The following is a 16,117-nucleotide window of genomic DNA, read 5'->3' on the forward strand; positions in this document are numbered from 1 at the left end:
CTTTTCCAACCTCAATGATTCTATGATTCTATGTTTGAAATCAGATTATGGAGAGAGGGAAGCACGCATCTGGAAGTCCATTGCTGATTCCTTGTGCATCACCTCGATCTTCTGGAGGCTGAGTCCTTGAGGTATCCAACATGACTGGATCTCAGCAAAGACTCTCAATCATAAGAAAATTTCAACTCCTCCATTTTTCACAGTCTCTCTTATTCCCCCCTCCTCTCTCATCTACGGTCAAGAAAGCTACCTCGCAAACAAACCTGTATCATCCAACCTGACTGCAGGGGGGGGAAAAAAAAAAACAACAAAACAACAAACTTCTGTATTTCATGGCTCCAAGTTTAAACATTTCACTCTTTTTCGGAGACCAAGCACATCCAGGAAGTCAGGCAAGGATTTTTGACTCAAATTTGCCAGGAAAAAAAAAAAGTACAGTTTCATTCTACTGGATGTAAGCAGGCTTCTGCAGTTCCAGTGAAAGCAGCACGGACAGAGCCTCTTTGGCAGAAATGCGTTACGTTTACAGTCATTCCTACACAGGAAAAGTCTAATTATTAGGCGGACAGTGTTCAAGACCTTCCTAGTCTCCGAACTGAATCACAGTGCCCCACTGAGAATGGAAAATAGAAGATGTATGATATACAGACGGTGCCTTGAAGGCATCAACTATTGGCCTTCAAAGGCTTCACATTCCTATAATCTGATATGCAGGTAAGACCCCATTTCTCGTGACAACCCTGAATTATCCTCTCGGGTAAGAGAGGGACACTCAGGAAGTCCCTAGCCACTTTATGTCATGGTCAACACCATCACACCACAGCTGGCAGGCAGCAGCGCACAGAAACCCCGAATACAGCTCAGGAAAAAGTGTGTTAAAACACAAACCCTGTTTTTTCCTTTAAACTATTTGGCCTGGACACATGACTGTCCTTTCTCTGATTGAGGTGTCACACAACAGTGGGACTGGGAAATGAAAAGCTTCCACTTACTTTGCTCGGGATACAACATACATCAGTAGGGGCAACAGGTCATCCATGGGGAGCTTGTAGTCCTTCTCCACCACCCGGGACACTGTGCTCTCTATCTCCTCATATGTCTTCTGGAGGATCACCAGTTTTTCCCGGGGATCCACCGTGGTGCTGTCAGTGTGAAAACAGCCATGTCAAAGGTGCTTCCACTACACAGCTAAAGAGATAAAGCAGCAGAACTAAAAAGAACCCAGAGCAGACCGTCATGCTACAAAACAGTCTGTCAATCGTCTCAAATGGCTGCACCAAAAAGGGGTCAAGAAGGTTGTGCCAGGAGGCGTCACCAGGGTATAACATCATCCAGATGGACCTTGAGTCTTCTCAAGTCCCGAGTATGACCTGCTTGTCCCAGTGTCAGTCTTTCATTTTAGACAGGACTAACCTGAATCACAGTCCCTCAAATAAAAGCTAAAGAGTATGAGATGAATCACTTTGGGCAGTTCTATCAAGATACTGCTCTTGTGAGGGACTAATGCAGTTGTCACATCTATAAGGTTGTTTTTTTCTGCCTGTAACGCCCTGCCAGGGTACACGTAGCCTGTGCTGCCTTCCCCAGAAGAGAAGTCATGTTGGCTTTCATAGGGAGGCTCTCACCAGGACTAGTGTACTTAGGGACCTGAGAGCTCCTGTCTGATGGATCTCACAACACTTCCCCGCTCACCTTTATCTTCCTTCCCACTCGTTACTGCAGCACCATCCCCTAGGCTGGACTTCAAGCCAGGAAATCAAGCTGAGCTTCTTAAATTGAGCTCTGCTTTACTTCATTAACATCTTGGGATGCCGCACTGGATGGATAACCCTCATGTAGCTCCATGTGTCCAGAGCAATGGGCTCTATCATGACCAGGCAGTCACAGCCAGGCCCAACTTGCCATGCACACCGACATGAGTGAACTCCATTTCAAAGTCAGATTTTGTGTAGGAACGTCTCCGCAAAATTAAGGGAAGATATTTGCCGGGGAGGGTTGCATTTAAACACACTAGGTATTGTCTTGACATTCTTTTGAGAAAAAAATATTTCTATAGAAGTTACTTTTTCTTTCAACTGAAATAATATCACAAACAACTTCAAAGTTGGCCAACTTGGCCAACAAGGCCAAGTGCCGGGTCCTGCACTTCGGCCACAACAACCCCATGCAGCGCTACAGGCTGGGGGAAGAGGGGCTGGAAAGCTGCCTGGCGAAAAGGGACCTGGGGGTGCTGGTCGACAGCCGGCTGAACATGAGCCGGCAGTGTGCCCAGGCGGCCAAGAAGGCCAATGGCATCCTGGCCTGTATCAGCAATAGTGTGGCCAGCAGGAGCAGGGAAGTGATCGTGCCCCTGTACTCGGCACTGGTGAGGCCGCACCTCGAACACTGTGTTCAGTTTTGGGCCCCTCACGACAAGAAGGATGTCGAGGTGCTGGAGCGTGTCCAGAGAAGGGCAACAAGGCTGGTGAGGGGTCTGGAGAACAAGTCTGCTGAGGAGCGGCTGAGGGAACTGGGGCTGTTTAGCCTGGAGAAAAGGAGGCTGAGGGGAGACCTCATCGCTCTCTACAACCACCTGAAAGGAGGTTGTAGCGAGGTGGGGGTCGGTCTCTTCTCCCAAGTAACAAGCGATAGGACGAGAGGAAACGGCCTCAAGTTGTGCCAGGGGAGGTTTAGATTGGACGTGAGGAAAAGTTTCTTTCCTGAAAGAGTGGTTAAACATTGGACCAGGCTGCCCAGGGAAGGGGTGGAGTCCCCATCCCTGGAGGTATTTAAAAGACGAGTAGATGAGGCACTTAGGGACATGGTTTAGTGAGCATGGTGGTGTTGGGTTGACGGTTGGACTCGATGATCTTAGAGGTCTTTTCCAACCTCAATGATTCTATGATTCTATGATTCTAAATTGTCTTGCAGGCTGACCCAGATATGCTTTTGTAAACAGGTGTAAATTTACAGCAGTTCCCAGAAGACAGAAAAACCCTGTCAGCTCTGGTTGTCAGTCAGAGGTTATGGACGGTGACTTACATCAGCTTCTGCAAACACTCTGTGGCGGACAGGAAACACTTGTCTTTGATAAGGGACCGCCTCTGAAAGGGAGACAAAGAGTTGTGCCTCTGTAAGAGCATCTCTCCGAGAGCCACCACATGGCTCCTCAGCACTGGACCCAAAATAAGCATGTTTGCTGCCCGTAAAAGGAGGGCAAAATAAAGCTGTTGTAGACAGTGCCACTGAACACACTTAGATGTCTACAGTGCCACTCTGGACATAGATGTCTTTGTGCCACCAAGCAGAGCATTACAAAGCAATCCTATGCAGAGCTCGTATTCCCATCCATGGAAGTTCATATGCAGCAGCTACAGATCATAACTAATCAACACATATCATATATCTCTGATTTCTGAGTGCAGTCTGCCCTGTGGTTACTTAGGCAAAGCTCCATCATTAGCCAGCACTGACATGTAGCCCCAGTGCCATCTCACACCAAAGCTACCTCTTAGGGTTATTTCTTACCTGGTTGGTTGTCAGGGTGAGATCTTTCAGAGGCCAGAGGTGTCTGAAAGAAGATTACAGAGAGAACATTTAGGAGGTAGATATCCATGTCTTAACTCCATCCTAAGTCAGTCTTGACTGTTTTTAGCATCACCTTGAACGAGGAGATAAAGTCTTGTAGGTGCATGAAGCTGAGTTTGGTCCTCTCGTTACACTGCTACAGGAGGAATTAATAGCTTAGACCCATTGACCTGACCGTAGGGTTCATTTTACTCACAGATGCTCCTGTAATAATCAGCAGAGAGTTTTGGCACTTTCAGATTCAATTCCTCCCACTGAGTCTAGACTGAATCAAATTGCCAAAGTGAGACTCTGGGTCTCCTGCTACCCTGCTTGAGTCCTTGAGCTGCAGATGATGCTACGTTAGAAAAGCTCTCATGCCTCTTGAGTCTGAGTCACTGGTCCTCGCATATCACTTCCAAAGATGGATCTATAGCTGCAGGAATGGATGAAGGCAACATCTGGCTCCGCAGCCTTTCCCCTGTCTTGAGACTGTGTGCCTACATTGTTACAGCAGGTACCATTGGACGGGCTACAGCCCTTTCTAAGACACATTTATAAACTCTGTCTGATTGGCCCTGAGTTGGAGCAAACCATTTGTTTGGTGAGCTAGAAAAGATTTTTGCTACACGAAAATGAGAATTAGTATAGATAATAGCAGCTTTCCACTAGCCAGTGTTGTCCTTCCAGACAGTACTGCAGGTACTCCATGACAGGAGTTCCTCTGGCAGCCTAGGAAAAACTTCAGTGCTGCAGCCAGTGAGGGACCCAGGAACAGGTTATACGTCCTTTCCTCCTGTGCCATCAGAGCTTTCCCTGGCTGCTGCCTTCCCAGCTGGTATCGTGGGGTTGCATCCTGGGATGAGAAAATGTCACTTACTTCTGCACGTCCAGAAACTCTAGCAGCTTGATGTCAGGAAATAGACTTAGGTCCACGATCCCTTGGCAGTAGAGGTCATCTTCTCTTTCGTGATAGAGCATGTAGAGCATGAAAAGCTCGGGGTAGAAGCAGGGCAAGATCAGCGGCAGGACCACACTGCATGCCTTCTGGTCACTATGGCAGAGAAAAGCAAAGCAGAGTCCTACAGTGAGACCTATAACCTTGATATTGCCAAGAGCCACACGGCACACAATGGAAGAGGCAGCTTCTGAGACTGCAAGGTGTTCTCCTTGTTCTCCCCTCCTTCCTCCACCTTTGAGTTCAATGTCACGGTTGGACAGTAGTGACCTATACAACACTCTCATGCGCGTGCCCACAAGCTGAAGGTGCAAGCGCATCTTATGCTGTAGGACAGGACAGGCTCCTGTTCCTCCACAAGATCTACTTAGCCACTGGGAGAAACCTGGAGCACCAGAGACCTATCTCCAGCTGTTCTTCTGAGCTGTTTCAGTAGAACACTTGTTATTTCTTGAGGGACAAAGACCAAATAATTCAGATAAAGCCCTTTTCCAGCTGCTTACCATTCCACCAACCTCTTGGCTTCATTCAGCCCACGTGGGGATGGCTGCAGATTACAGCAAAGAGGAATCCAGTCCAAATGGGGACAGCTAAACAAAAATGCTTCTTCCTAGCCCCAAAAACCCTAAACCTGGGTCTCCCACAATTATTCCTATCTTCTTATTCTAGGAACATCATGTCTTCTACCTCTTCTGCCACATTTCCCACACTCTGCTCCCTATTTCCAGGCCTGCCTTTCTCTCAGCGCTGGTATGGAAGTCACCATTCCCACAAAGAACAAGTTCCTGCGACTAATGCAAAGCACATGGTAGCGCTGGGACTGCTGTCTCGCACACGACCCTGCTACTGCACAGTAGCTGGTGTGGGTAATCTTGCAAGGCTGTCCCCCACACACCTCCAACTCACCGCTCTGTTCTGCTACAGAACATGATTAGAAGTTGCTCTCATGCTTCATGGCAGAACTACTGAACGCTTTTCACTCAGAGAGGTACGGGCACTAAACCTGACTCAAATGGACAAATATGATCAGTTCAGCACTTAGTGTATTTTAGAAGACAGCCCGTATGTCCAAGCAGCTTAAAATTAAATAACCAGTGGTGACACATACCTTGTCTCTCCATCTACACACTTTGCGGGCAGTTGGCCTTTCTGTTCCAGTGCCAGATGGAGCAAACCCCTAGAAGAAGAGCAGAACCAAGGTTTAGTTCCCCCCCTACTTTTTTTTTTTTTTTTTTTTGGATTTTGTTATTCAAACGGGGGGAGCTCCGCTGTATGTCCAAGCAGCTTAAAATTAAATAACCAGTGGTGACACATACCTTGTCTCTCCATCTACACACTTTGCGGGCAGTTGGCCTTTCTGTTCCAGTGCCAGATGGAGCAAACCCCTAGAAGAAGAGCAGAACCAAGGTTTAGTTCCCCCCCTACTTTTTTTTTTTTTTTTTTTAAGGGTAATTTGTTATTCACAAGTGAGGAGCTCAGCTGTCCCAGCACCGAGTGGGGTATCAGTAGAGCTCCCTGTAATCCTTGAAGTGTTGTTTCAGTATTCAAGTTTCACTATTTGAGGGCTTTCTCCACTACCAGCAGAAGCCTCCAGGAATGAATAAGTGTTTCAAAAAATCTCCATAGCTTCTGAAGAGTAGGGTGGTCACTCTGGAGATCCTAACTGTGGTCTGCATTGAGCATGCAGACCCTTGTATTCCCACTCAAGGGACATGAGGTTTCAGGACCTGTCATACCAACCAATTCTCTAATCTATCTGTGAACATTAGAGGATGTTCATACTCTACTCTGGAAAAGTAGCTTGGGGTTGTCTTGATATTTCCAAGCCAAAACTTCATAATCTTAAAATGGGGATTCGGGAGAAGTTGCCTTTTTTTGGTGTAGAAGTATCAGCCTAGGAAACTTAGCCAGGGGCACAGAGGAGCAAGGTAGGTGTCTCCCTCCCCACACTGCACCCGAAAGGTCTTGAGCCATGAAGCAAGCTTTCCAAGGTATGCACTGAGCTCAGAAGTGCCTTCACATGAACCGATGCTCAGGTCATCAGCCCTGTTGTATTATTCATGAACAGAGCTCAGATCCCTCTGCTACACCAAGTTTCATGACAAAGACACACTGCAGAGGAACTGAATCAAATCCGACTTGTTCCCATCGGCTGTTCTCAGACTGCGCCAGGGCAGACAACCCCTCATTGTGGAGCTGGCAGCCTTCCTCAAGCACACAAGGCTACACCGGTAACAACAGAGCTTTTATCCAACCTATTATTTTTAAGGCAATACCTCCCCCAAGCGCAGCCAGAGGCAGAGCCTCCCCACCTCTGCCTACTGTGGCATTTCTTGTATCTTCTCCTAAAAGCTATTCAAAAAGCAACAGGACCCCAATCGTGCCTTTGATCCAGTCCTTAATTACCCATGGGCACAACCACACAACTGAACAACCTCATTTTAAAGTCACTACCCACATCAGCCAAGCCTCAACGACGCACTTACACTGCGTGTTCTTAACTCTTGTTGAGTTAAGGCATGTTAAGCTTAAGCTATTTTTCATTCAAACGTAGATATCGGACACCACTGTTGTGTGCTCTGATATGCTTTGCTGTCCTCGTTACTTAGTGAGGTTTCTTGCTCATATTTGTACTTGTCTAAATGAAGTCCGTTATGGGCAACAGCTCGTTGAGCTGCCATAACTCAGTGAGATTTAGTCACATTAAAGCCCCCGGGTCACGTACTGACCAATGGACGTAATAAAGGTTTCCTAGGTCCATATGACCTTAGTTATTGCAAATAACTCTTTATCCAGCACCGTTCTGAAGCAACTCTCCCAAGAAATATGCTGTGAAATAAAGCAGCCCTGTCACCTGAAAAAATTATCCCAATGGCCTACTCCACAATCCCTCTATGCTCATACCCATTGGAAGGACTCAGCGTGCTTGACTTACTGGTAAAACTCCCATATTTTCTTTGCATAGTACTTGACTTCCTCTTGTGCCATAGTCAGCAAGTGTCTGTTGGCCCCAATCCCAGAATATGTTGCCTGAAAAGCTATCGTCAAGACCTTCAGCAGCTTTCCCAGTGGGTGCAGGGAAGACTTCAATGCCTGCATGATAGAGGAAAATTAAATTTTACAAGTCAGCCCTTGCCATTAGTAGAGGATAACACTGAAAGTCCACCCAACCTTCTCTTGTCAGCAAAGGAGAACAAGCCTGGAGGTAATCAACTATAATTTTGGGCTATTTTTGCTGCCACAAGCCTGTTCTCCTCCCATTATCAGGCAGAAATATGCTTAGTAGAACTTGCTGTTCTGATGAGATTCGCTGTGATATTCAAGAGGGAGCAAAGGGTGCTTCAGGGAAAGGCTGGCTGGGTGAAAAACAACTACCGAGAGCGCATGGAAGTTTATTAATCATTTCCAGCAGCTGGTTATTCCCTGACACGGTTTGAGAACCAAGAGTGAAGCTTTATCATCACTTCCTGGTCTGTATAACTGTACACAAAATGAGTGTCCAAAAAGCATGAAGGATAAACCCTCTTCTTCACAAGCACAGGTATTCAAACATAATTTAGAGAAGACTCTTGAAGTCACTGGCAATGTTATATGTGCTAACAGAAAGCAACAGAAAGTTGCTACAACTGTGTCTCTGTCTGGTGGACAGACGTGGATCATTGTGGTTTTAAACTTTACCTTCTCTAAATAACTCTGTAGTGACTCCAGCCCCTGGTGCTGGACGAGCTCTTCAAGAATATCTTCTATCTTCCAGGATACATCCTCAGCCCCCCTGAAAAATTAGAGGTGAGGAAGGAAAACCACACAGTGAAGCACTGGGATGAATTCCAAGTGGTATTGCAGGTGGATACCACGGGGGCAATAAGACTATTAGAACAAATGAATTTTTCTCTACCTTTTTCAATGGAATTGCCCCACTGACTTACAACACCTGCGATTATCTAAATTCATCGCCTTCGGCCCCCCTTACAACCAGCCTGGGTTGCATCCTGCACATGCTCGTCTTACCTATTTTAGATATTTTCTTAAGGGGAGATGAGTTTGCTCTGCATCAGCTGATGATGTCAGCTAGGTCTCCCTCAAATACAAGAGGAGCCAGCGATGACTGGGTCCTGTGCAGATGCTTACATTTAATCAAATGAATCCCATCCAAGTTTTCACTTACAAGAATCAGGCTCAACAGCACAACCTTAAATTCAGGATTAAAATTCATCCTCCTGTCTCATGAGCAGGAACAACTGGATAATGCTTGGGTTCATAACTTTAACACATGGCAGACCCTAATGCAAACCACTATCCTTCTCTACACAAATGGGCTCCTCTGTTGCAATGAGGGCATGTGATACCTTTGGCAGAAGAGGTACTCCTGAGATTTCCGCAGCTCCTTGCTCGTTTGTATGTGGAACCCCGTGAAAGACTCCTCCGTTTCTTCTTTGCAGCCAGAATGGATGAACTCCAGGAACTGGTCATAGATTCCCTTCCATCTCTTCTCTACTGGGAACTCCTCGAGGCCCAGCTGACTGCACAACACAACATGGCATTAGGCTTTTCTGCATCCCTCCTCAATTATTTCAGACTTCACCTTCAAATATGGAAGGTTCTTCAGAATCAGATTGTAACACAAGAACTATGGGAGCAGAGAAAGATGGCAGTGCCTAACTGGAAATTCAATGAAAAGCAACTCAAGTTTATTGTCCTGACAACGAGGTACTTTGGGTGAAGAAAAATTCCTGGTGGGTGGAACATCAATAATCTCAATCTTTGCTGGTGAATTGATCACAGGCTTTCTGCTCCACTTATGGATGTTTCTAAATATAGACTACTTATTTCAACTGAAAGCCTGCAGAAAACACTGACAGCAAGAAGACAGTTGAGCAACCACCACCAGTAGTTATTGCTGTCTGAAAAGCACAGGAAACAGGAGCTGTTTCTGCAACACAGATACTCTGATGGACTGGAAATGTTTTGAGGAGGAAAGAAGAGGAAATCGAACTGGATTGTGCGTGAGGAATTCCCCTCCGGGGACAGGCAGCTGTCTTTCCCACTGGGACTCCCTCATTTGGGTTAAACTGGCTGAACCCAGGCCCTCCAGCCTGGCAACCAGAGCATCCCTTTGCAGGGTTCAGCCCTGAGGATAAGAGCCTATGCCAAAGGATGTGGCCTGATAGCTTCAGCTCAGTTACTCCTGCCCTGCATTCGCACCATTGCCTGCCAAAGCAGCTTCAGTGCTCTGTGAAGCCTTGATCCTGGCTCCACAGCCTTCCTCCACATAGAGCACTACCCAATTCAAGCTCTTCTTCAAGAGCCTCATGTGCTGTGCTTCACTTCTTGATTTTTGGTAGCTTTCCTACCTCTGCAATATCAGCTGGTAATATTCATGTAGTAGCACAGAGGGACAGGAAAGGAGCACGTGATGCATTTTAGCAGCCCAGCTTTGCCTGTATAGCTTCAGTCCTGTCTGTGCGTATACACAGAAATGCATGCGTGCGCGCACACACGTGCGCAAATCACTGAAAAAATTAAGCCTCCAAAACTCTCTCTAGTCTGAGGATGGGAGTATCTCTGTGTGGATGGTGGCAGGATGGGAGAAGAACATCTTTTTTCTGCTTCCTATGTGGCATTAAAATTAAATGACAAACTGTGCTCTCCTTTCCTCCTCTCCTTGCATATAAACCAGTTTTTAGACCCAACTCTTTCAGCAAGGACTGCCTTGGTCCCTATAGGGATTGATCCAGTACTCCTCTAGGCAGAGTCAAAATAGAAGCCGTGACCCGAGAAGTCAGCTCTTGTTGCTCACGCTTTGGTTATCCTGTCATCCAGCTGCTCGTTTGATGTGTTCAGGATGCCGTGCGTCTGAAGGCCTTGGCCCAATTTGTTAGTAAAGGTTCCCTCCAAAACGAAGCCATTAGCAAATGACAGCTTTCCCTGCAATGGAGAAATAAAGGGTTATTTTGCCAAGATGTCGTTAGAGAGAAGAAACAAGCTGGACCGAGATCTCAAATTCTCTTTTCAACAGAGCCAGCTCCTGAAACGGCGACTAAGAACAACTTCCAGCACGGACGTGCACATTTTCAGCATCCAAAGCAATAGTGCCATTAAGGTGGCAGTCACTGGAGACAACACGTCCTTGCTATTGAATGACACACTTAGGGTTCTGGAGGGGAAAGACCACCACAATCGCAGAGTAAAACATTTGCATTATGCTTTACAAATACCCAATTATAACTTCTCTGAGTTATAAAATTTTCTGGCTTAAATTTGACAATAGTTATTTCTAACCTAGAGTGGACACATGAAACTTCAATTTCTCCTCTGTTTTTCCTCTGCTTGTTAAAACCACAAGCAAGTCTGGCCTCACAGGTAGGGGGAATCATGTGATATTCGCCATAAACGCTTTCAAAATGTTTGCTGCTACCAAGACAAACCTTAAATTCTCCGAGGCAAACACAAAAGACATGCAGTAGCTTGACTCAAACTTAGAGGTTTTAATTAAATCAAATCCAAAGCCAAACAATATCGTAACTAGTCTAGCTTTGAATACAAGCCTGAAATCCTCATTGCTAATAGCAGGAGGCACGCCATCTTTAGATAACGAACAGATTTTTCTAGACTAATCACTCAAACTAAACATTAATTTTGGAGGAAGCAATATCTAAGCACTATAATCAGACTCCGCAAAATCCACCCCGAGTCTTCTGGCTGAAGAAGATGATGACAAACTCTTCCTCCCATGACAAGCCAGTAAGTGACAGGGCTCATTTGCAATCATTACCAAGTGCCTATTTTGACATCCACTCAGTCTGATATAACCACACACTTCCTGTCAGACTCATCGCAGATTTCTGTAACAAACCGGAGGACTAGTTTTCCCTGCAAAGGGGCACTTCATAGAATCATAGAATCATAGAATCATTAAGGTTGGAAAAGACCTCTAAGATCATCGAGTCCAACCGTCGACCCAACACCACCATGCCCACTAAACCATGTCCCTAAGCGCCTCATCTACACGTCTTTTAAATACCTCCAGGGATGGGGACTCCACCACTTCCCTGGGCAGCCTGGTCCAATGTTTAACCACTCTTTCAGGAAAGACATTTTTCCTCACGTCCAATCTAAACCTCCCCTGGTGCAACTTGAGGCCATTTCCTCTCGTCCTGTTGCTTGTTCCTTGGGAGAAGAGACCGACCCCCACCTCGCTACAACCTCCTTTCAGGTGGTTGTAGAGAGCGATGAGGTCTCCCCTCAGCCTCCTTTTCTCCAGGCTGAACAACCCCAGTTCCCTCAGCTGCTCCTCATCAGACTTGTGCTCCAGACCCCTCACCAGCCTCGTTGCCCTTCTACTTCATGAACACTTTGACCAGATATTTCTGTTAAAGATCAACCACAAAACGTTGAACGTGTCAGTGCACTGTCCAGACTGCAAAATTAAGCTTCCAAGATGCCTCAGCTGTGTTAACATCTCGGTTATGTTAGCGTAGCGCTGGTACTGCAACTTCATTTGGTTTATACATCGTTTCCTGTGTTCCAAACCACTAAAAAGGCTAAAACACTTGTTCTAAGAATACAAAAGCATCCCAACTGCAGCTGCAAAGCACAGCCAAAAGTGTTCCACAAACAACAAAAACACCAAAACCCTCAATGTAAACAAAACAGTAAAAACAAAAACAATGCATAAAGCCCCCAGCTACTTGAAGTCTCTCACAGCTGCAACCTTCCTTCTGTGAATGAGACTGGTAATAATAAAAAAACCCAAACCAAAAAACAGGAAAATGCTATTTTCTAGGGGACTGGGGGAAGTCGAGCAGAAGGGTATGAAGTTTGAAGATGAATCCATCGGCCCTTCTGGAATGCAAGCAACTGTATAGAAAGGCTGCGATGAAGGAAGTGCTCACCTTTCCAACAAACGTTAGATCTTCCGTGAAGTTCCCTTCGTAGACAGAGTCATCTTCCAAGAGCAGAATCCCAGAACCCTTCATTTGAAAGCAGAAGTAGTGAATTCATGACATTAACTTCCTACCTACTCAAGTTCATCTAGAAACAGCCACTGGCTTGGAATATTTATGGGCTGCCGATTCCAATAACCTTTTTGAAAGCCCAACAGAGCATTGCAATGCTCAAGAGAAAAGCAAGGAGGCGCTCTAGACATAACCCATAAGGCATCACTGCACCGAGGCGAAGTACTGGGTAGTCAGGAGATTTTAAACAACACTACTATTACATTCATTTCCCTAGAAGAAGGAACAAAAGGCAGGCTTCCTGTTCTAAGAACGGTCACCAAGAATTGCCACACGGGTCAAACTCGCGGTCCTCCCAATCCTACGACCTTTAGGTGATTGTAGCCAATTGTGTCATTCTTTGCAAGACGATTAAGAGAAAAGAGGAAGGCAGCTGCTATGTAGAATTAGCTTTGTCCCTTGCTGTGCAGTCAATGGGGCTTTAATGAGCTGCTCCTAAGCATTCGTAAAATGACTCGTTCCATTACCTTCCAACTCCCACGGCTGCTTACAGTAGCACACATTTCATAGAACCGTAATTTAGGCTGGAAAAGACCGTTAAGAAGGAGCACCAAGATGCAGAACAGACACAGGATAATTTATACCAATGGGGGAAGATTCTTCTTGTTGGGGCTTAGCCTATGGTTTGGGCCCGAAGGTTTATATGTACCCATACCAGCCAGAAAACGTGGTCACTTTTAGAGCTGTAACACATTTTCCGCTGGAATGGTTTTCTTGATGGAAAGTGTCCTTTCTGGCAAAAATAAAAGGTTTCCAAGGGAAGCTTCTTGGCCATACCAATTTTCCACTAGAAAAACTGAAGTGACTGCTCCCCACCCGGAAGCCTTGTGAAGTTAGAGGAACCTTTCAGCTGGCAGACCAAAAGACAGCTTTATTTTGTTTCCCCACGGATGGAGATTTTATGGAAAGCCCTTCCGACAAAGTTTCCATGCTAAACATTTTGTCCTAATTTGGTGAGTGGGGAAGGGGTTGTTTGTTTTTTTAAGTGCGTATTTTTCATGAGAAGAAATGCTTTTATTTCCAAGCTAGTTCTAGCGATGCCAATCCCTTTTGCTTTCCCCACCGACGTCTAAACTTTCAATGAACTGGACAGCCAACTTGTGATAAGTAAGCTCACATTGGAAAGGTAAAGACTTAATGATCTCGAAGATAGATGTAGTATCATATATAACTGCACAGCACTTCACATATGAGTTCTGGTGTGACCTGATAGTCAGTCGAACAGCCAGACCTATAATGTGTCTTAGCATAAGCAAGGAGAAGTGACAGTCTCGCATCTAGTTCCTGCCTGCACTTCAGGAAGGTGATAAGAAACAAGACTTCATCTAGGCCCTGTTCTTTAAAAACATTATTGTGGTAAAATGTCAGTGCTTAAGTTTTCTTGCTTTCTATTGTCCCTCAAAGATTATTTATGAAGTGAAATCTTAATCTTGCCCTTGATGCAGAATTCCATGTCCCACCGACCTAGAGAGTCCACTGAAAATGGGTACTCACCACCATTTTATCAGCATGAAATGTTCTTTGATAGCAGACGCCCGACTGGGTTACTACGATGCCTTGTCCATGTTTGTGATCATTGAGCCATGTCCCTATGTATCTCTCCCCTCTGGAATGCAACAGAAAACAAATTATGTTTTTTCCCTGTTTTATTAAATCTTAATCAACTTGATGTATCACTTGCTGAGGCTAGTTTTACCTGATATGATGCTCTATGCAGCACAAGTGCCAGATGTACTGCACAAACTCGATTTATATAATGTTTCCCCAGGCGTTCAAGCCTTATAGCAGAGGTTGAACACATCCCCCCTTCATCCCCAAGTCCCCCCATCAAAACATAGAAGCATAGAATCATTAAGGTTGGAAAAGACCTTTAAGATCATCGAGTCCAACAGTCACCCCAACACCACCATGTCAAGCTTTACCCCTGCCAATAGAGGGACAAAACTGTCAGGCACCTAAAGCCAGCTCTGATCTATACCACCTTTACCTCTCTTTGTCTTCCCAGACTCCATATCCATTCTTCTTATCATTTTCCCACTGTCCTGTGTATTTAAATGGATTCTCAGCTGAGAGGTTCTCCAGTATCCCAAACCCTTGACGCACATTTTCTTTAAAGTAACCTTTGTAGACCATATCGTTCCCGTACCTGCAGGGAGAGAGACAGATAGAATTTGAGACTGTGACTCTTTGGTAGCTACTATTGGAGTAGGAAGCCAGGAAAGTGAGTAGATTAGGCTCATCTGCCTGCTAAATATTCCAAATGTTTGACTGAGAGATCTAGAGCCTGTAGTCGTTCACTATTAGGAATACACATCACCCAAGCTAGTCGCTCCACAGTTAGCTTTCAACGTTATCTAAGGACACAACACTTAGGCTTGCAATTGTCCTGGGAGAGGCCACTCAGTCCTTGACCTCTCACCAGCCAGGTCACAGTGACCGCTGGTTAATCCAGAGTGGGAGTAGATCAGATCAAGCAGGAAGGCAGATCTGCCTTCACCTTTCTACGCTCGCCAACCACCCCTTCTCCTGGGCTCATCCCCCTGAGAAGAGTTCCCCTGAGCTCTGCCCATGCTGGCCAGCAGATCTTCACTGCTACAACAGAGAAAGCACTTCCTCTAAGCAGAGCTATCATCTATAATTATCAACGTGCTCTCACATTTAACACTAGAGACACTAGCCCAGCACTGCTCAGCTGGCTCCAAGTTCCCTAGAGATTTCTGCATGTCCCGTACTCTGAGTTCGATCCATAAATAAGGAGCACAACAAGCAGGTTGCAGGAAGGAAGATGGCCTATCCCATAGTAAGCAGCTGGAGAGCCGGGCTGCGTGCTTTCCTCTGCCACAGTTGGCTCGGTAAGTATGTGCAGTAACAACGGCCAGTCCAGTCTTCAACATTGGCCAACCCATTTGGCTACAAGCCACGTGTGACCTAAGCGAAGATGAGGATGCTGTTACGCTCACTGGTACATAAACAGAGCAAGCTGGCCCTGTCCACTTATACCCCGTAGGCTGCAAATGAAACCAGTTTATACCTACAACCTGCTGAGCAGGCCTCCGCTGCCATTTCTGGCCTTCTAAATGGAAGGTAGACGGTGGAAGGTAGACGGTGGGTAAGGCAGGGACACCACCGTGTGCCCACAATACAGTGCTTTACAGGCTGGGCTCCATCCAAATTCCCAGCAGCGCTTTGAGACGCAGGTGTGCAAATGACTGTTTCCAGAAGCATTTTGATAAGTAAAAAAGAAAACCTCGGACTCCATTTCTTAAGTTAAGCTCTGGGTTTAAGCTCAGAATTTGAGTGAGCAAAATAGCCAACTGGAGGAACCAGCCCCCTTCAGCAGTTCAGGATAACAGTTACGACTCCCAGACCAAAAATCCCATCCATCAGTAAGGAACTACTCTGTACAAGATTTAGTCCAGATAGCATGGCCAGGGGAGACAGAGAGCTGTGTGCTCCATCAGGTCTGTCCAGGGCTGATGGCACACCATGCACTCTCCGCTCTGCAACCACAAGCAGGAATGCAAAAGTACCTCCTCACCTATAGAATCATAGAATCATAGAATCATTGAGGTTGGAAAAGACCTCTAAGATCATCGAG

General features: G+C 45.9%; 1 protein-coding gene across 1 annotated transcript in view; it reads right to left on the reverse strand.

The window, feature by feature from the left end:
• Positions 1 to 16,117, reverse strand: part of ALS2CL (ALS2 C-terminal like) — a 30,862-nt gene that overhangs the window by 2,055 nt on the left and 12,690 nt on the right. Inside the window, exons 12-23 of the mRNA XM_009275962.2 lie at positions 14,507 to 14,665; positions 14,014 to 14,125; positions 12,397 to 12,474; positions 10,302 to 10,429; positions 8,851 to 9,024; positions 8,183 to 8,276; positions 7,440 to 7,597; positions 5,821 to 5,889; positions 4,427 to 4,600; positions 3,508 to 3,550; positions 3,022 to 3,083; positions 993 to 1,142 (exon numbers count right to left, since the gene is read on the reverse strand). Of these exons, the coding sequence (XP_009274237.1) occupies positions 993 to 1,142; positions 3,022 to 3,083; positions 3,508 to 3,550; positions 4,427 to 4,600; positions 5,821 to 5,889; positions 7,440 to 7,597; positions 8,183 to 8,276; positions 8,851 to 9,024; positions 10,302 to 10,429; positions 12,397 to 12,474; positions 14,014 to 14,125; positions 14,507 to 14,665 (1,401 nt within the window). The remainder of the gene's footprint in view (positions 1 to 992; positions 1,143 to 3,021; positions 3,084 to 3,507; positions 3,551 to 4,426; positions 4,601 to 5,820; positions 5,890 to 7,439; positions 7,598 to 8,182; positions 8,277 to 8,850; positions 9,025 to 10,301; positions 10,430 to 12,396; positions 12,475 to 14,013; positions 14,126 to 14,506; positions 14,666 to 16,117) is intronic.

Source organism: Aptenodytes forsteri, unplaced genomic scaffold, assembly GCF_000699145.1.
Source record: "Aptenodytes forsteri isolate BGI_AS27 unplaced genomic scaffold, ASM69914v1 Scaffold80, whole genome shotgun sequence".
NCBI classification, from domain to species: Eukaryota; Metazoa; Chordata; class Aves; order Sphenisciformes; family Spheniscidae; genus Aptenodytes; species Aptenodytes forsteri.